Genomic DNA, 21,554 nt, shown 5'->3' on the forward strand with positions numbered 1-21,554 from the left:
TCTGGTGCTTCTTGTTGCTATTTTTATAGCAGCACAACTCGGAATACATAACTCAGAAAATAAAATACTGATGCGATGCCACTGTCACACTTTTGGACCTTTTAGTTGTGTTTTCATCCTTCATGTGTTCATTGACCCAGTTTCTGTCTCTCTTTGATTAGTTGTGTCTTGTTAATCATCCTCACCTGTCTGTCCCTCATTAGCACCCCTACTTAACTTCTAGTCTTTACTTTGTTCCTACATGTGTCTCCTGCATGCCTGTGTATGGATGTAACTTTTTTTGTGGATTAATTAAAGACTATTTGACTTGATGTTCTTCTTCTTTGTGCTTTTATATTTCACCGTAGCGTGACAGAATACCGGATTTAAATAATAGTATGCAGTGTTTCCCCGTGTTTTGTTTTTTGTTTGGAAAGTTTTTCTTTTGAGTTTTTATGAAGAATTCATCGCTCTGGTTCGGAGGAGCCAGGATCTGAAGAGTTTTGCATGGGACTTCAGCCTTCTCATCGCTACCACTACCTTGGACAATGAAACAGTCAAGTCTGCGTTCTGGATCAGGCCAAACTACCACCGCCGTATTGACCTCCCAGACACCATGGGACTGAGCTGGATGGAGGCGATCATTCAGTGTCTGGAGAGTGTCTGGCCCCGATCCGGAAAACAGCTCGACCTAGAGCCCAGTCCACCATCACCCGCTGCACAGAGCAAAAGCCTGAGCCCACCGCAGTCAATGAGCCATCACCGGGGAGAGCGACAGAGTTGAGGATCATCCTGGAGCCAGAGCCTGACCTGTCTGACCAGGTGCGAGAGCAGGCTACTAAGCACGCACCGGTGGAGGAAGCAAGGAAGTGCGAGGGCTTGGAGGAAAGCCCCGCCATCATCCTGAACTCCCGCTTAGCATCCTTCTACCACCACCTCTGTACCAGTCCTCACCATCTCCTCTGCTGTCTCCTGGCAGCCCCTTTGCTCAACCTAGGGGGAGCAATCTTTGCTCTGTACGGTGGGTTCACCGCAGGTCTGCCGATCTCCGTTGGTGTCGTGGCTGGAGGATCCCTTGTCTCGGCCTCTGAGTCCCAGGCTCCCCCTTGGCCCATCGACCCAGCGGCTCCACCATGGCTCCTAGCTCGGTCCTTTCTGCTGTGGCCCGTCAGTCCGCCGGGCTCCCTCATCCCTCCGGCTCTGCCTTGGTCAGTCATCGACCATCCACCACCTTGGGACTCCACTCCTCCGGCTGTACCTCGTCCCTCCAGCTCTGTCAGGCTCCTCGTTCCCTTCGGCTCCACCACGACCTTTCGGATCTCCGCCTTGGTTGCTCCACCGTGGCCCTCCAGATCCCCACCACCACCTTCGCTCTTGCCGTCGTCAGCCCTTCCTCAACCATGGTTCTTTCTTCCGTCAGCTCCACTGTGAGTCGTCTGGGTCCTCCTGCTCCAAATCCCTCATGCCTTCTCCCTGACTCCTCCTGTTTCGTCCTTGACTCCTTCCTCTATCTTGTCCACCCAGGACTCTGTTAGTCATCCTCCTCCCGGGTGTCCATCCTCCACCTGAACCTCTAACTACCCCCCACAGTCGAAGGGCAACAAGAGGAACAATGTAAGTCTTCACTGCTTTCCTAGTGATAAGAAGAGGAGAAAAGAACGGGAAGATGCCTGTGGACGAATAAAACTTCCTAAAGAGCCACTTCTTTGCTCTCTCCTGCATGTTTTCTACTACATATTTCAGTAACAGACATCATTTACATTATATAAAATCATACAAGTCTTAATACCCAGGGTTCCCTTTAAGGGAGTAGCACAGCATTGTTATGCGTTACTTTACTTTTACGTTGGAAAGAAACTATTTAAACGATTTGCATCTGAAATCAGAAGCCTCAAAGAGTTTCTTTTGATGCCAGTCATGCCAATCAAGAAAAGTTTTATCTTGTCAACACTTTGATTCTCACCAAATTTGGCTCAGATATTTAGGACATACCTGACAAACCACCATGTCTCTCAAGTGCATACCTTGTTTTGCTTGACAGGAGGTATGTATGTCTGTTTGGCCACACACCAAAGCTAAATTCATACCTTTTTTTTGTGCCTCTTGACATTGTATGTTGTTTTTGCATCTCATGGAGAGTACAGTGTAGGTCAAACGTAGGGCCTATAGTGCTTTTTGCAGTTAGTCCGTGTAATTGCTTGCAGCTTTTTGTTATTATGATGGGTTTGTGCTTCAAGATCTTCTGATATTAATGGGCACCATAATGTTTCTGGGATCAGTCTTCATAAAACAAAAAAAAAATAAATAAGTTCAGACTTATTCAGAGCATCTGTGTGTATTTTTCTTATGTAAGCAAAATGAAATACTTGTCTTGACCCAAATTTAGAACAGTAAGTTCAATAGTATATGCTTCATGTGCGTAAGTGTGTATTTAAGCTCTATTTTCCATACAGTGTCCATGTATATGGTAAATAAGCATACAGGTGTGTCTTTGTTATTGTATGTGTGTGGATACCTGAGCTGTATCATTGCCTTGGTTTGTTGTGTAGCTCCTAAGGAGGACACCCTCTTTGCATACTAGCAGACGTGGGCTAATATAAGCAATGCTTTTTTCTTTCGCTCTCTTTTCATGTTTTTAATCAGTTTAAAACTTCAGATGTGGGATTTGAACATAAGAAGCTGAAAATAATCCATTAATGTACAAACTCAGACACTTTGATCTTCATTACTCCAAATGAAACTTCCGTTCTACATGATTTGGTATGATACACACACCTAAACTCAAGTGGTAGGTCACATACTGTAACTCTTGCTCTTCTTCCTCTTTGTTTTTTGTTCTTTCTCCCTCACTTATTCTCTCTTTTTCTCTCTCATCCAGCCATGATTTAAAAGGATTATTATGAGTCTCGCATCAGGGCCCAGTGGTTATGGTTTAAAGGATTAGAGTAGCAGAAGTAAAAAGGGTTGAAGTGTTCCTGCCGGAATTCTCCTCTTTCCTGGATAACAGTTTAGCTTCAGAGATCAACATCAATTTCCTGTCTTTATCCTTTGTTCTGAATCTCGAGACCTTTCGGATGTATACAAAGGTGAACTTAGGTCTTGACCTTGTCCTGAACTTTGTTCATCAAAGAATCCTGTAAACATATAGTGCCAATTCCATAAAAATATTAAGTCCACCCAAAAATTAAAAATCTGTCATTAATTACTCACTCTCATGTCGTTCCAAACCTGTGAGACCTTCATCGTTGGAACACAAATTAAGATATTTTTGATGAAATCCAAGAGCTTTCTGATCCTCTATAGACAGCAACGCAACTACCATGTTCAAGGCCCAGAAAGGTAGTAAGGACATTGATAAAATAGTCCATGTGACATCAGTGGTTCAACCTTAATTTTATGAATGCACGAGATGAACGCATACCTTAATACTTTTTGTTTTAGATACTGTCAGTACATCCATATTGTGCATTTCAATGCACATACAAAACTGTTTCATAGTCTTGATCTCAACTGGTGCTATGGCCTTGAAAGACCTGGCGTGTGTTTTGATCTCACTTACAATCTCGAGCTGTATGGTCTGTATGGCAAGTACAGATAAGGTCAGCCGAGTTGGAACCATGGGTGCCAGGCAGGCTGTGATTCATTTTCAGTTTAGCCGTTCGGGCGATTGAACAGATGGTAGTGCGGCCACAGCCTCCTGGAGCTGAACCCATTGACGACAGTGCAGATAACTGTGGACCAAGAGAGGATGTCAGGAATGTTAATCTTTCCCAGCCTTAATAGCCCAGTTTTTATAGAATAATCACTCATACTCACCTCAGTCGTGCGTGTATATAGGTAGATCATCAAATACAGTTTCAGTCTTTCAATGGAAAGTAATGAGTGGCTGCAAGTTGGCCAATCAGATTAAGTCAAGGTTCAGGAAACAGTTAGTTGAAATTGTTAGTGAAACCACACCTTCTGGGAATCACACTTCTCCAGCACTGCCTTCCAATAAACAATTCAAAGCTGCTGCAGAAAAACAGCCAGGTACAAAATGTTTTTTCTTTCTCCATTGTACAGAAGCATAAAAACACTGTTAAACTCTGGAATGTCTACAGCATATATGCAAGTTCTGTCATGAAACTCTAGATGGCGCAGGTTAATGGGTCCCTAACACAAGCTAATCATATTCACGTCGTTAAAATGCTTGCCACAAGCTGATTGGATGTTGAATGTCATGTTGCATACACAGCCAGTGAGCTTGCTGCTTTACATTTAAATGGCTGATTCAGAGCATTTCGCAGCGCGTTTTTCAGAGTTCCTCTGAAACCCTCCACCTCCCCAGCTCCACCTGTATAGATCTGTTAATACATTAACATTGACATATCCACTACTTCTGAGAGTTGTCATGATAAAACTGTGCAAACTGGAGGGAATTTTGCAGTAAAGGTCATTGCACACTGAGTCCGAAATTTTCGTATGCGTTTTTTTCCTTTCCTATCAAAATGCTTGCTGCGGATGAGAAAACGCAGAAAATCGAGGTCGTGTTTTTTTTTAACCTGCGAAATTTTGTGCCTCAGTGTGCAATGACCTTAATTCTTTCTGCAGGTTACATTGATATGCCAGTAAGTGTTCAGTCATTATGTTAAGTTATTGATCTGTTTATTAGCATCTTGTTTATTGAAATTGCTGGTGTGAATATCAGCATGGCACTCGGCTTGCTTGTTGGATTCACTCCAGCCAGTGTGTAATATGCCAAAACATTCCATACATTGCGCCATTTATTTTTGCGCCAATATTTACTCTATTTTACATTTCCATTACCTTCATATTACCTCATATTCTCTATGTTAATGAGTTTAATGATATATTTTATTTTTATTGTGACTTTGGTACTTGCCAGGTCATATTACTCACTTATTTGGTCAGTAAGCTATTTTTTAAATGCAATTTTCCCAGTTTCCTCTCAGTCTCCAAGGCTTGAGATTTAGTCCTGCTACCCACTTATAGAACTCCTCCAGGGAGAAACTATGGAAAACTTCCCTAAAACAAGCCTCCTGGTGCTGGTGAAGTGTAAAGTATGGAATGTTGGAATATTGTTTGCCGCTTCTGGAATGCCGAATGCGAGCCAACAGTGCTGTTGATTATTTGAAGGTGTTGAAGACTTCTTAAACTGCTGACAGAGCTGGTTGAATAATATAAGGTTGCTGCCAACCTGATGGAATGCCAAAAGCATTATTTTTGGCATCTCTCAAACTATAATGATTTTTGGAGTGTTTTCCAAGGACATGATGCAGGAGGATCTCTGAAGAGCACTTGATTTGTGTAATAAGGAAGTTTTGCAGTTTTTAAAAAGTCAAGTGTCGCTGTTCATTGACTGGATGCCTCATTTTTACTCTTACAAAACTTCTCTCTTCCTTCTTCGCAGAGTTTCTAAAACAATTTCTTCTTTCTTAAACACATGAGTGTGCATCTGAATAGCATTATTGAGTTATATAATGTTCTGTTAGAGATTAGCTTCAAGAATGTTGTGCTGAGAGAGTGGAAGTAAGACTCAGCATCGGTCTGTCAATAGAATGAGAATGTGTAGCATTTTTCTGTCGTTTAAACAATTGCCTGAGCCAAGCTTAGATTGGTCTTGTGTTTTCTGCTGGATCTTGATAAGGGGATCAGTGGCCAAGTGTGGGATTTTTGTTTCGGAACAAACATTTTAAGCTCTCATATCTTTAATTCTCATGGCCATGGCTTTCAACAGCTAGTGGACTCTACTAAACAAAGTATTAGAGATTCTTAACCTCTGTCACTAACAAAAAGAACCATTTTATTTGGGATACATATATTTGCGCACCATGTAAATACCCATGGTGAATGAATATAATTTCATTGAGTTGTCATTGCAAGCTGCTCACAAAATCAACATACCACACAACCAGTGTATATTTAATCGCAAACAACGGTTGTTGTAGTGAATTAAAAACACAGTGTGAGCAGTGTAGTCTGATTCCTGATTAAATGGCTCACATGAGATGGTTCATTTAGTAAATCAGAAACATACAGCATGACTAATGTAGCCTGAAGAATGTCTGATTTTTAAACAAATGACTCTTATGAGGCGGTTCTTTTAATGAATTGTTCAAAAGGACAAGTTACGTTTTGATTTAGTCTGACGAATGCTTCACCAAACTGGATCCGACAAAACAGTTAAAGGAGTTAGAACAAAATTTACAGATAATTTACTCACCCCCTTTCTTTTCTGTCTTTCTTTCTTTAGCTATAAAGAAATTGTTTTTTTTAAGAAAACATTTCAGGATTTCTCTCCACATAATGGACTTCTATAGTGCCTGAGAGTTTGAACTTCCAAAATGCAGTTTAAATGCAGCTTCAAAGGCCTCTAAACGAGAGTTAGGGTAGGTCGAAAAACTCCCATCTCATTTTCTCCTCCAACTTTAAAATCATCGTACATCTCTGCAGAAGTACGGACCCAGTGTTTACAAAGTAAACGTGCAAAAAAGATCAAAGGCCCTTTACATAAAAAGGTAAAACAGTGATGTTAGATGATTTTGAAGTTGGAGGAGAAAATGAGATGGGAGTTTTCCAACCTACCTAACTGTCTTGAACCGGAATACACAGAGTGCATGCAGAGCTAGACAAGACGAGAATTTGACATTAAAAATTATATAAATTGTAATTTTTTTCTAGAAAACAACTGATCGTTTTGCTAGATAAGACCCTTCTTTCTTGTCTGGGATTGATTAAAGCCCTTTAAAGCTGCAGTTAAACTGCATTTTGGAAGTTCAAACTCGCGGGCACCATAGAAGTCCACTATATGCAGAGAAATCCTGAAATGATTTCTTCAAAAAACATAATTTCTTCATGACTGAAGAAAGAAAGACATGAACTTTGAACTTTGACCTTTCAAATTAAATTGTGTCAGTATCAGTATATGACTGATTGTCAGATTGTCCAACTTTTTAATTGATTTTTTTAAAAAGAGATAATATAATAAAAACAGAATATATTTAAAAATTCATTCTTCCTCTCTCTTTCACTTTCTTACAGTAATGTCTTTGAATTCCATTAGAATATACAGCAGCATTCTCAGGTCCGAGCCAGAATTCCGTTGCGGATTAACATTACACAGAGATGTTCTTTTGTTCCCAGGCCAGGAAGACAGTGCTTTGATTCACAGACTCATATATACAACGCATGAATGCACATACGCATATCCTGCTCTTCATCACCTTTTTAGTCCTACTGCTAAATCAAGCATTGCTATTAATAGTGCCAGAGACTGAATTCCTCCTCCATCTATCCAGGGATGGAGAATAGAAGGAAGTTTATTAAGGTGTCTACATTCCTTGGAAGATGGAACCAGTTCAGCTGTTAGGGAGATGGCTCTGTTTAGTCCAGTTTAGTAGACTTTATTGCATTCAAGAGATTGTTATGTTATTATCTGTGGGGGGGATTGAAGTAAAGGAATGTTCTTTTGTTCTGTCAGACTCTTTCCACCTGCATTGATTACAGGGTTTATGATTCACCATTGTGCTATTTGAATAGACAGCAATGAACAAGTAGGTACATGTAATCAGTGGAGTAAAAATCAGTCTTACTAAAGCAAGTAAAGAAAGAAAAGTATTTCTGTTTTTGTGTGTATGCAAAAAAAAAAAAATTAAAAAACAAAATAATAATAATGTACGATATTCAAAGAGACAAAAAATCTTGAACTATGATTTAATAAGAACAATGCTAATGCTATAACCACTAATTTTTCAGTTTTCATTTTAATTTCAGTTTTGTTTGTTTTTTGTTGTTGTTGTTGTTTTTTTGGCGTTTTAAAAGTATTTATGTTTAGCTTTGATTAAAGGGGTAGTTCACCCAAAAGTGAAAAATCCTCTGAGCACAAATTAAAATATTTTTGATGAAATCCGAGAGCTTTCTGACCCTGTATAGACAGCAACGCAACTATCAGATTTAAGCCCCAGAAAGGTAGTAAAGGACATCATTAAATTGTCCGAGTAACATTAGTGGTTCAACCGTAATGTTATGAAGCTATGAGAAAACTTTTTGTGTGCAAACAACACACATGCATCATGGTACTCTCTTGAACACGTCAAAGACACAGAAGAGAAGAAATTGTTGAATTAAGTCGTTATTTTTCTTTTCTTTGTGCACAAAAAGTATTGTCGTAACATCAAAAAATTAAGGTTGAACCACTGGTGTCACATGGATATTTTAACAATGTTCTTACTACCTTTCTGGGCCTTGAACGTGTCAGTTGCGTTGCTGTCTATGTAGGGTCAGAAAGCTCTCGGATTTCATCAAAAATAGCTGAATTTGTGTTCAGAAGATAAACAAAGGTCTTATGGGTCTGAAACGACATGAGGGTAGGGGTGGGTGATATGGCAGAATTATCATATTGTGATTTTTTTCAGAAATATCACGATTCACAATTTTATCACGATTCTTTGTCACATTGGTTTTACTGTTTTGCAAGTTGTCTGAGCAGTTCAGAGCCTTTCAAGTTAACAAGTATAAAATGAAAAAGAATGGCAGATATTTAGGCCAAAGTGAGCGAACATAGAAATCTGTCATTATTTTATCTTTGTTATTAAAAAATAAAAACAGATAAAAAAGATACACATTACAAATAAAACAAACAGTGCTTCATTTTTCAGTTACAGTAGGTGTATTTAGCAGTAGCATTCAAGAAATTGAATAAAATATAAAATGTGAAACACTATATACTTATACACAATATACATCAATTGTACATTCTTATTAAAGCAACTGTATTAAAGTTCTTCAGTCAAGAGCAGTGAGTGATTTTTCTCTTTGTGTTTTGTTGTTTTATTAACATTAAAAGAATAGTTCACCCAAAAATGAAAAATGTGTCATCTGTTTGTCAATCCTGTCATAGTGTTTTATCTTTTCAACATAATTTACTCACTCTCAGATTGTTTTAAACCTAAATGAGTTTCCTTTTTCTGTTGAGCGTTTCTGCTATTAAATTCAGTGAGGACCAGCTACTGTTTGGTTACCCACATTCTTTCCGAATATCCTATTTTGTGTTTAGCACCAAAAGAAAATAATACAGGTTTGGGACAACATATAAGTGAGTAAATAGACAGAATTATCGTTTTTGGGTGAACTGTCCCTTTAATGACAAGCAGCAGCATGTTTATTACTGTCGCTTTAAGAGCTGCACGCTCTTAAGAGCTGCATGTAAAAACCTTGTTTGTTTTGACAGTGTTAGTGCAATCAGATACGATACATAACTTAGTTCAGTAATTAGATGCTATTTGATGCTTCAGGTGTACGCACACTTGAAAAGCGCATTGTCAGAACAGCACGCATATGAAATGTTTAACCGCCAAGTCAGTTAACACTGATGTGAATGTATGTCACGTTGTACGGTAACTTATATTAAGATGGAAGTGCCAGAACTGCAAAAACAATCGTCATGTCATATCATACACCCCTACATGAGGGGGAGTAATTAATGACAGAATTTTCATTTTTGAGTGAACTATCCCTTTAAAGTAAAATTCATGATTCATTGGAATGAATTTACAAATGTTCATTACTGTTGGATTAACATTACTGGAACGTTACTGTTGTTTGTGTTGTTCCTGAGATGAGACATGCTAGCATGCTAATACAAAGTTCCCCAAAATGATTTTTGTTAGTGTGGAAAGTCTGGAAGCCATTTTTGGAAATGTTATTTTTTGTGTCCTTCATTGTTTGGTTTCCAGGATTTTGTATCTGCCATTTTCCATGACTGGATTATAGTCACAAGGTTGTAATTGGTCACAAATAACACTTTACAGTTTCCACTTTATTAAGGACTGATGGTGTTTTGAGGCATGTGTGTTTGTGAGTGCTGTCGTTCAAAAACAATAAAATTAACAACACAATTGAGTCGAAATGTAATAGAAGAAGCAACTGATAATTTCTTATGTATTATGATGTACATCTTAGTGAAACAGAATATTAAAATCAGAAATACAATTCTGAAGCCATTTTTCACAGTTTCAGTATTATTTATTTAAAGCAGCATTGGGTACTACAAATAATTTTATACACTCCTTAATTCAGTGATGCTTTAACAGAGAATGCCATTAAGCGCATCTTGATGTCCAATTTCTCAATAGAGTGAGTGCTGCATAGGTGACTAGCCTCACTCACCTTTGTCTCATTAGATCTCATTAAGAGTGTACAAGGCCACATTTCACACACAGATTCATTTGACAGACTGTGCTTTTTTGAGTCACACATGAACTTTTTGTTCTCTGCTCTGTCTGGTATCTTTCTAATCAACTGTCTCTTTCTGGGGGTCACGTACCCTGTTGTTTGGTCAAGCAGGTGGACACACAAAAGAAAATCTAAGGTGTTTGTTTGAGTGTTTATGAAGTTAATCTTCTGTTCTCCTCTGTGCTGTAGATTAGTATACAAACAGTAGAGGCAGTAAACGCACACACTGTCTGTATTTCAAAGGAAAGGGCTTGCGTGAGACGAGAATGTGGGGGATATGCACACGTGTATGTGTGTGACTCCCGTCTGTTCTCACACCAGCACCTGGCTGACTTTCAGAGTTTGGTGTTATGATCACCATTACCATCTAAACCGCAGCCAACACCCACTCGCACCACCACACTGTTTCTTTTGGCACAAGGTCAAACGACCGTCTGTGGCTACATGAAAACACACACACACATTACATTGTCTGCTGCAGACCAGTTTCTTAGTCAGGAACAACTGTTGATGAAAGGATATGATTGTGTGGAGATATATTTATATGCATTATACCCTATTTGTGATTATAAGTTACTGTTATATAATATATATATATATATATATATATACAGTTGAAGTCAAAAGTTTACGCACACCTTGCAAAATCTGCAAAATGTTAATTATTTTACCAAAATAAGAGCGATCATACAAAATGCGTGTTATTTTTTATTAAGTACTGACCTGAATAAGATATTTCACATAAAAGGCGTTTACATATAGTCCACAAGAGAAAATAATAGTTTATCATTTCTGAAAGTGACCCTGTTCAAAAGTGTAATACTGTGTTGTTACCTGAATGATCTACAGCTTTTTTTTTTTCTTTTTTTTAGTGATAGTTGTTCATGACTCCCTTGTTTGTCCTGAACAGTTAACCTGCCCACTGTTCTTCAGAAAAATCCTTCAGGTCCCACATATTCTTTGTTTTTTCAGCATTTTTGTGTATTTGAACCCTTTCTAACAATGACTGTATGATTTTTAAATCCATCTTTTCACACAACTGAGGGACTCATATGCAACTATTACAAAAGGTTTAAATGCTCACTGATGCTTTAGAAGGAAAAATGATGCATTAAAAGCCAGGGATGGGGAGTGAAAACTTTTTTAATTTGAAAATCAGGGTAAATTTAACCTATTTTGTCTTCTGGGAAACATGTAAGTATCTTCTGTAGCTTTTGAAGGGCAGTGCTAAATGAAAAAAAATATGATTTTTAGGCACAATAAGAAAAACCTCTTCATTCTGTTCAAAAGTTTTCACCCCTGGCTCTTAATGCATAGTTTTTCCTTCTTGAGCATTGAGCATTTGAACCTTCTGTAATAGTTGCATATGAGTCCCTCGGTTGTCGTGAGTGTGAAAAGATGGATCTCAAAATCATACAGTCATTGTTGGAAAGGGTTCAAATACATAAAAATGCTGAAAAACCAAATAATTTGTGGGACCTGAAGGATTTTTCTGAAGAACAGCGGACAGTTCAACTGTTCACGGCAAACAAGGGACTTATGCACAACTATTACAAAAAAAAAAAAAAAAAAAAAAAAAGCTGTATATAATTCAGGTAACAACACAGTATTAAGAATCAAGGGTATGTAAACTTTTGAACGGGGTCATTTTTAGAAATTCAACTATTATTTTCTCTATATGTAAACGTCTTTTATGTGCAATATCTTATGCAGGTCAATACTAAATAAAAAAATAACATGCATTTTGTATGACCTCTCTTATTTTGGTAAAATAGATTCTGCAAGCTGTATGTAAACTTTTGACCTCAAATATATTTTGGAATTGAGAATACAACTTGTGCTGTATCTCATTGCAAATGTGAAGAAGATGCTTGAAAAATAGCTTTAAAATTAAACTGTAAAGAGTTGTATGAAATGAATTACCCTTTTGACAGATTCTCTTATGTTTTATGAAATGGTTTATACAGTTGCTGCACATCTTAAAAGTTAACTCTCACTAAAGCACACTTGTTTTAGTTACTAGTTGTTTTACCTCCCTAGATGCCTTGATTTTCTTCAGGCATGTTATATTTACCATGCCTTTCCATCTTCCGAAAAAACAAACATTCACATCCGAATCTGCCTGCATCCCTCTATCCTTATCTCCCACCGAGCTGTCAGGAGCGACAGAGCAAGAGAAAAGAGCAGAGACAGAAGAGGCTAAATAGCACGCATTTGGCGGGAAGAAAGAAAACAAGCAGCTGAAAACAAACAGTCAGCAGGCTAAATATGAAACCAGTTATATTTGGGCTGACATTAAATATGGTCATAACAAACAGAGAGAAGAGAGGCTGACTCACACACTCATTCTCTTTTATTTGTGATATCAAGCTTTAAATCGTAATTTTCTGGAACCATCTATAAGGAAAAAAAACACTTGTTGCAGTCCGAGGCTTTTAGGATTCAAAAAAGACATCTTTGGGCTGTTTAAACAGCGGCTTTTCAGGCAGAATTAACATGTTTATCCTTATAAATATTTATATCAAATGAATATTTACACAAACACACACACACGTACACAGCTGTTTGTGTTGGGTTTCCCCCCAGTATGTTTTATGTGGAGCGAGTTATATAACTTCAAACACACACACATTGCAAGAACAAAGGGTTCACAGAGCAATATTTTCCATTTACCCTTACAAAGCCTTTATGTCCTATATGTCTTGCTGCTTTTAACACAGAGCGACACGTTTACAGTAAACATCTCAAGTGAGTGTATGCAGACCAGACTGTGTAACAGCCACAGAAGCCTAAATTGATAGTTAGTGCTAGTCTCAGAAAGCATTGCATAACCACGGTGCATGCATGCATTTATAAAAACAGAAATGTTAATGATGGTGAGCAATTCATGATTAAAAATGAGCAGCTTGTATGATTGAGTGAATGTCAAAAGGGCTTTGGGACTGAGCTGATGCATCAAACTTAAAGTCTTTTTTATCCTGTAGTCTTATGTAAGTGTACTGCTGCTCTCTAGTAATGCATCTGGGGGTTTGGCAGGTCCAGAGGGGTTTAACTGGCAGAGCTGAATGTCTTTGAATGTGTGAGATTGTTTAGATCTGGTTAAAGGATGGGCGGCTCACTCATTCCCCAGCCCATGCATTCCACAGCTGGCGTAGGATGGTGTGCCAGCCTCACCCACCCATGTTGCTGTTCCATCCTCCATTTGTCTTCTCTGAGTCTTTCTTCGCTTTCAACACCATCAATGCTGCTGGAATGACAACAAAGTTTGTTTTTGTCGAACATCGTTGTTCACGCTTTCTCCCTTAAATGAAACTGAGCCATTCTCTCTCTCTCTTTCACCATCTCTCGCTCTTTCATTCCCCAGTGTCTGAGTTTAGTAAGTGCATATTAAATTTTGATTAACTCGGGAGCAGTTGCCTTGCAATGAAAAGAGCTTTTGTCCTCTGAATCGCTTTCAGCAATACAACTCAATTTAATTTAGAGCCCACAGAACATACTTACAACAGTGTATAAAATATATTTTATTGGTATATTTATTTACAGTATAATTTATCACAATTTTCAGTACTGTATATCAAAATACAGTTGAGGTCAAAAGTTTACATACAGAATCTGCAAAATGTTAATTATTGTACCAAAATAAGAGGGATGCATGTTATTTTTTAATTAGTACTGACCTGACCTCACATGAAAGATGTTTACATGTAGTCCATAAAAGAAAATAATAGTTGAATTTATAAAAATGACCCCATTCAAAAGTTTACATACGCTTGATTCCTAATACTGTGTTGTTACTTGAATGATCCACAGCTGTTTTTTTTTTTTTTTAGTGATAGTTGTTTGTCCTGAACAGTGAGTCCCTTGTTTGTCCTGAACAGTTAAACTGCCTGCTGTCCTCCAGAAAAATCCTTCAGGTCCCACAAATTCTTTGTTTTTGTTTCAGCATTTTTGTGTATTTGAACCCTTTCCAACAATGACTGTATGATTTTGAGATCCATCTTTTCAAACTGAGGACAACTGAGGGACTCATATGCAACTATTACAGAAGGTTCAAATGCTCACTGATGCTTCAGAAGGAAACACAATGCATTAAGAGCCAAGGCTGTAAACCTTTGAACAGAATGAAGATGTGTACATTTTTCTTATTTTGGCTTGAACTGCCTTTTTATTATTTTGTACTGTTCTCCAAGGTCCATTTGTAATGTTATCAAAAAACATGTTTTGACTCCCCTCATCAGAACGTTCTGTTTGAATAGGCGTGGCGGATTGTAAACTCGGAAGTAAATGCTATGATTGGCTAATAGTTGTGTATGTTTGACAGCCTACATCCTTCACAGATGGATGCTGCTGTGATTTAGGTTAAAGACACATAAATATTCAGTACATATCAAACGATCTATAGCAAAGCAATGGTGACCATGTAATGAAAACATGAAAACGTAATGTTACTCTCACTTGTGTGTTGTGACATTACTGTTAAATCCAATGTGGTCAGGATAGCATTATCTTTTAGCTTCAGTCTTTCTGAAAATCCTGCATCGAATTGTGCTTTGTTTGTAAATGAATTTGTGGTAAAATGAAGTGAACAAAGGACCAAGTTCTTACTGACGTGGTATGGAACCTTAAAAATAAAGTTCATCTACTCTTTCCTTATGTTGTGATCAGGAGGAAGGAAATACAAAGACTGTGTTTTTCCACAACATGGCACTGCACAGCATCTTGTTGTTTTCAGAGCCATATTTGTCATTTGGTTTCTGCCACTACTATTACGTCATAAAGTGACTAATTTCACATTTTTGTGGAATGTTTTGGCAGATTGGCTTCAGTATAAGCTGATTGTAGACTAGCAAGAAAGTTTTGAGTTCTGAAACTTACAGTATGTTTTTATAATGCAATGAATGATCAAAGGAATTTTTTGATTTCTCAGTTCATGACCCCTTTAATGTGTCTTTGATGAAAAAAAAATATATATATATCTTCTTTACCAGCCCAAATGTATATTTACTGAGTTGTAGGGGAGCGCGGGGCAGAGTTAATTGTAACACACATGGTTTAAATATTTCCACACATGCTAGCATAACCAAATTTACAGTATTTACTAGTTGCCATATCAACAATATATAGAAAGAAGTGCACCAGAATTCAAAAATCTTTTGAATATATCGCTAAATATTTATTTTACCTGTAAAAGTAGATTTCTGGCTGAAGTAAATTTTTCATCTCAGTTTTTAGTATTAATTTAAAATGAAAAAAATCTGCTATTAATCTCCAATTTGTTATTTATCAGTTTAGAAACCACAAGAAACATGTGAATAAAGACTCGGAAGTAAACGCCCACTGCTGTAATTTGCTAACAGTTGTGTGTATTTGACAGCCTACATCTTTCATAGATGCACACTGTGTGATTTAGGTTAAAAACACATCAATACTCAGTACATATCAAATGATCTGTAATAACAGACAAAGCAATAGTGAATATAATTAAAACAGTTACTCACACTTGTGTGGGGCAACATTACTGTCGAATCCAATATAGCCAGCACAGCATTGTCTTTTAGTTTCAATCTTTTTGAAAATCGTGTATCGAACTGTGCCTTGTGAACCTGCATCGAACTGTGAACCACGGTAAAATGAAGTGAACAAAGGACCAAGTTGTTCAATGTGCAATGTGCTATTCATCAATGAATACTGATGTAATGTTTAGACACTCATGTGTATCTGCATGTGTTTGTAGGAATCTCAGGCCCTGTGGAGCTGACAGTGAAGCATGCTCACTCTGCCCTGGAGAACGTGTTTGAGACGCTGAGGGGAGTCAGTCACGCCCGAGACCACCTGAAGCACTTCAACTCTGTGTACACTGCCAGTGATGGAGCACACCAGGTCAGTGACCCTTCAGCAATGTGTAGATAACATGCAATTTATGTTTCTTAAACACGCAACGCAACATATTAACGTTCAGCTGGCCTCCCTAAAACATAAATGTAAATAACTTCAGCTGAACCAATTCTCTGATATCCTCCTTGTCCTAATTTTTGTCCAGAGCCTCAAAAATGTACTTGCCAAACCTCAAATATACAGAAATATACATGTGACCCTGGACCACAAAACCAGCCATAAGTCGCACGGGTTATTTGTAGCAATAGCCAACAATACATTGTATGGGTCAAAATTATTGATTTTTCTTTTATGCCAAATTTCAATAGGATATTAAGTAAAGATCATGTTCCTTGAAGATATTTTGTTATTTTGTTATATATGTATAATATATCAAAACTTAATTTTGATTTTATTTGGACAACTTTAATATTTTCGACTAATATAATATATTATATATATAATATTATATTATATATGTAATATATTTTCTTAATGTTTAGATTTTTTTGCACCCTCAGATTCCAGATTTTCAAATAGTTGTATCTCGGCCAAATATTGTCCTATCCTAACAAACCATACATCAATGGAAAGCTTATTTATTCAGCGTAAACGTATGCATAAATCATGTTAATACTGAAAAAAAGTAATGTTACTTGTACATATTTTATGATTCATTATTTACACATGTATTTGCATAGCTTTGTATTGTAATTTATTTAATACATTTTTGGTTATGTATTTATTTTATTATCAAAGATACTGGGTTGGGTAAAGTACTATATGTTCTGAGTGTGTTCTGTACTACTTAGGTTTTAATATTAAAAAAAAACACAACATAATACATGAATCAAGTTGAACTGTGGAAATGATAAACTGATCTTGCCAATTTAAGTGCTGTGAATGATTTAAATGAAAGACCATCTACTAAAGAAAACATCTGTCACAATTTGCATGTCTGCAATGCAGACACATTTTTCCCAGAACTCCATTTGGTGAAACATGTGGATTACTTCTCAACATGAAAAACAATATCAGAAATAAATCATCATGTTTTGAAGTTTCATTGGGAGAGAGAAACTGGTTAGTATTATCTGTGATGCGGCGAGACACTCAGTGACACATCACAAAAGTTCATTTTGGACCCTGTTCACATCTAATGAATACAGAGCAGAATGCCTCATTGCATTTATACAGTGTAATTAGTCTCAGTCCTGTTTGTTGATAAATAGAGTCTAGAGTCTAACTGTATTGATGCAGGACCTGTGACAGACTGTGTGTGACTGTCTTTGACTACTGGAAACTGGAGTGCGTCACAGCCTTTTGACTGTGTTGCATGACAGAACTGAACATCCACTCTTGTACCCCTGAGAGCGTTTCATACACTCTTGTGTGCATTTGTGTGATAGGCAGTGAAAGAGAAAGAGCCAGACAGAGGGGAAAAGAGCTGATTATGTAACACATAATGTCTTCTTTTCCTAACCAGAGAGCACTTGCAATACGGTCATTCCGAGATGTTTTCTGCTGGTTCAGTAGTTTTTAGTAGTTTTGTTCATTAGTGTTGGGGAATAATTAGCTAAATGATGCTTGTAACTCTTTTCTGCTTTTTTAAAACTCAGTGCCCACTACACAACCTGACAAGAGCTCACCTGTCTTAAAAATAGTGTAGCTTTTTTGTAACATGCTTATCAAGTTGCAGTTACCATGCATTGCTGTTTTTAATTTTTTTTTTTAATATAGCACAAGTAGATTTACAGCCAGGCAAACCCTGAACTGACATTTTTGCTAGATTTAGTGAAATATTTCATGTTTCATATACAGTTAAACCGAAATGTATTCAGACACTTTTAACGTTTCTTATATCATCAGTTTATTTCACTATACACATGAACTCAGAGTTAAACTGTGTCAATAAGTGAACCAATTCATCTTGATAATTTCAGATAACTTGGATACAAAGGTATGTAATGGATTACAATCAACCAAACATTCTGGAAACTGTTAATATGACAATAGTTACACAATTATCAGTACTTTGCAATGTTTATTTTGTTCAGTCTGTGGTGTAAAAGGGTTGCATTAGCAATTAAAGAAAAAACACTTAAGCAAAACATAGTCAACTCAGAGTGTTTGAAAAAAATTTTGGTCCCAAATATTTATTAGTTTTACTGCTTTTAAGAATTTTTGGGTGTAATATGTCACAGTTTACATTATTTTTCTATCCTCACTTACACAAAGGAACTAGAGAGCACCCACTTGTAAAAAAAAAATATCAAAAATGATACCTGTTGTCTGAATAATTTTTGGTTTGACTGTTAGGTAGTAGTTTGTAGTTTGGTAGCAAACTACTTTTTTCAAGAGAGTAGCTTCACAAGTTGAGCTGTTTCAAATTATCACAAGCCTGTAACTTGGCAAGCTAATGTTTCACTGACTGTTATTGGTGGATTTTTTATTTAATTGCATTTTAACTATAGCCAAAATACTGTCTTTTGAAGTTTGTTAGTTTTTTGTCTAGTTTTAAAACAGCCTTAATCATATTGGGCCATGTTGATCTGTAGAGTTTTATTCACTCTGTTCCTTGAGTTGTTTTTCACAGATGGAGTGTTATGAAACCCTCACATCAAAAACTCTGCACCGCTGCGCTCATGCTAGGTTGAATAGCACATCCTTATTTTTCACCAGTGGACTGCATCTAATTTTTGCTTTATCTCTTTTGTTTTTCATAATGCAAGAACATATTGCCCTAGTATTTTGCAATCAGAAATCAATATGTGATTTGTTATCTGGATTTCGTTTTGGACATATATCAACAAATCACACAGCTCTGCTAGAATGAATTCTCAGGAGAAACACAGTTGGGAAGAAAAGCTGTTTGCCAGCTGTAGGCCTCAGATTACTTCTGTAGATATGCGACGCTTCAGCGGCTTTGAACCGAAGTAAATGATAAGGATGTAAAGCCGACAGTAAAAAAATGTCTGGAAAAATGTTAAATAAATGAGGCACGGAAAATATGTACTAAGTGCTGGCAGAGAAATGTCAAAGCTTTTGGTCACACTTTACACGTGTGTGTGTGTGTGTGTGTATACGTTAAGTTGTTGTAGGGGCATTTTTGTTGTTTCCGAATCTCATTTCCTCTCTCACTCCTCAGTAGTTCCCTGTCCCTGTCAGTCTTCACAAATATACACTACCCTTCAAAAAAATCTCTTATACGCTGCATTTATGTGATACCAGTCTCTATAAAATATTACTCCAGTCTTAAAGGGCTAGTTCACCCAATCATGTCATTCCAAACCTGTATGACCTTCATTCATCTTCAGAACACAAATTAAGATAGTTTTGATCTGAGAGATTTCTGACCCTGCATAGACAGCAACCCAACTGAAACTTTCAATACCCTTAAAAGGTAGTAAGGAGATTGTTAAAATAGTCTATGTGACATCAGTGGTTCAACCGTAATGTTTTGAAGCTATGAGAATACTTTTGTGCGCAAAAAAACAAAAATAACGACTTTATTCAGCAATGTTTTTCTTCCGTGTCAGTACCACGACGCATGTAGCCGGTGTTCTGACGTACGATGTCCGTCTCTCTTAGCTCATCGTCTGTATATTCTGGTTAAAATAAGTAAGGCTGGGCAAAAAATTGCAAGCCATCCTCTCAGTCGAAATCTTTAGACATGTTTACGAAGACTGTTTTATGTACAGACTGATATCACATGGACTATTTTAACAGTGTCCTTACTACCTCTCTGGGCCATAAATTGTGTCAGTTGCGTTGCTGTCTTTGCAGGATCAGAAATCTTAATTTGTGTTCTGAAGATGAAGATGTCTTACGGGTTTGGAACGACATGAGAGTGAGTAATGAATGACAGAATTTTCATTTTCGAATGAATTATCCCTTTAATGTGTTCACTGGTGGTCAGATTTCTGTGTTTAACATCAGTCGTAAAAAGCTCATGTTACATACTTGTACACTACATGTACTAAGACAAAAACTTGGCGGTGATAAACTCACATACACAAAGGCACACATCAACATTAAAACTCTGACATCTAATCTGAAATATTTACACCAATACATGCTTACCTCTATGCCTGACTTTTTAGATGCTAAACAGATGAGTTAAGTCAGTGAGGTTTGGTTTGGTACATAGCGTGACTTTGGCGAGACTCACAGTCCAGGAATGTTCTTTGCTAATGAATTCTGTCATCGGAACTTATTTGTGTGTGTGTGTGTGTTTGGTTTTTAATATTCATAGATCTACCTTCTACCTAAACACACAAGCCCAGACATCCAGTTTTATCTCGTACTCATCTCCATAATCACTAATGTAGTTACTTTAAGTAGAATGTAGGTCAACAATATAAAGATACACATAAATGTACCCAGAACAAAGCATATTTCTAAAATTATCTTTGCTATTTATACAATATATAGTATCCACCTTATTTTTCCCATGACAGCGGACAGGGCCATTTGTTAATTTAATGTGTGGCTTCCAGTGTCATTCGCTTTCAGCTATTTTTAGTTGTACAAATCAGATTGTTTTGCTGCTTGAACACACCAAACTGGTGTGTCCTATCATATTATTTTATTGTATTATCTTAACGGAGAAGTTCACTTCCAGAACGAAAATTTACAAATAATTTACCCCCTTGTCATCCAAGATGTTCACGTCTTTCTCTCTTCAGTCGTAAAGAAATTATATTTTGTGAGGAAAACATTTCAAGATTTCTCTCCTATAGTGGACTTCTATGGTGCCCGCGAGTTTGAACTTCCAAAATGCAGTTTAAATGCAGCTTCAAGGGGCTCTAAATGATCCCAGCCGAGGAAGAAGGGTCTTATCTAGCAAAACAACTGATTATTTTCTAAAAAAAAAATTACGATTTATATACTCTTTAACCTCAAATGCTTGTCTTGTCTAGCTCTGCGTGTACTCTGTGTATTCCAGTTCATGACAGACATGGGTATGTCAAAAAACCTATCTAATTTTTTTCTCCAACTTCAAAATCATCCTACATCACTGTTTCATCTTTTTTTTGTGAAGGGCGTTTGATCTTCTCTGCATGTTCACTTTGTAAACACTGGGTTGGTACTTCTGCAGGATGATTTTGAAGTTGGAGGAGAAAATGAGATGGGAGTTTTTCGACATACCTCAACTGTCTTGAACCAGAATACACAGCGTTCATGCAGCTAGACAAGACAAGCATTTGAGGTTAAAAAGTATATAAATTTTACATTTTTTTAGAAAATAACCGATCGTTTCACTAGATAAGACCCTTCTTCCTCAGCTGGGATTATTTAGAGCCCCTTGAAGCTGCATTTAAACTGCATTTTGGAAGTTCAAGCTCACGGGCACCATAGAAGTCCACTATATGGACTATTGTGAACACAATGATTTGTAGTGCAAGCAGTTTCACCGTTTACTGCACTTCGTTAAAAGATGAACCTGAAGTCTCACACATTACCAG

The 21,554-nt window shown here is 37.1% G+C and overlaps 1 protein-coding gene across 1 annotated transcript in view; it reads left to right on the forward strand.

Moving 5' to 3' along the window:
- The window catches only part of scfd2 (sec1 family domain containing 2), a 162,469-nt gene that overhangs the window by 121,500 nt on the left and 19,415 nt on the right, over positions 1-21,554 (forward strand). The window contains exon 6 of the mRNA XM_051138752.1: positions 15,947-16,092. Coding sequence (XP_050994709.1) covers positions 15,947-16,092 — 146 coding nt within the window. The remainder of the gene's footprint in view (positions 1-15,946; positions 16,093-21,554) is intronic.

The sequence above is a fragment of the Labeo rohita genome, chromosome 20 (genome assembly GCF_022985175.1).
Source record: "Labeo rohita strain BAU-BD-2019 chromosome 20, IGBB_LRoh.1.0, whole genome shotgun sequence".
Taxonomy (NCBI): domain Eukaryota; kingdom Metazoa; phylum Chordata; class Actinopteri; order Cypriniformes; family Cyprinidae; genus Labeo; species Labeo rohita.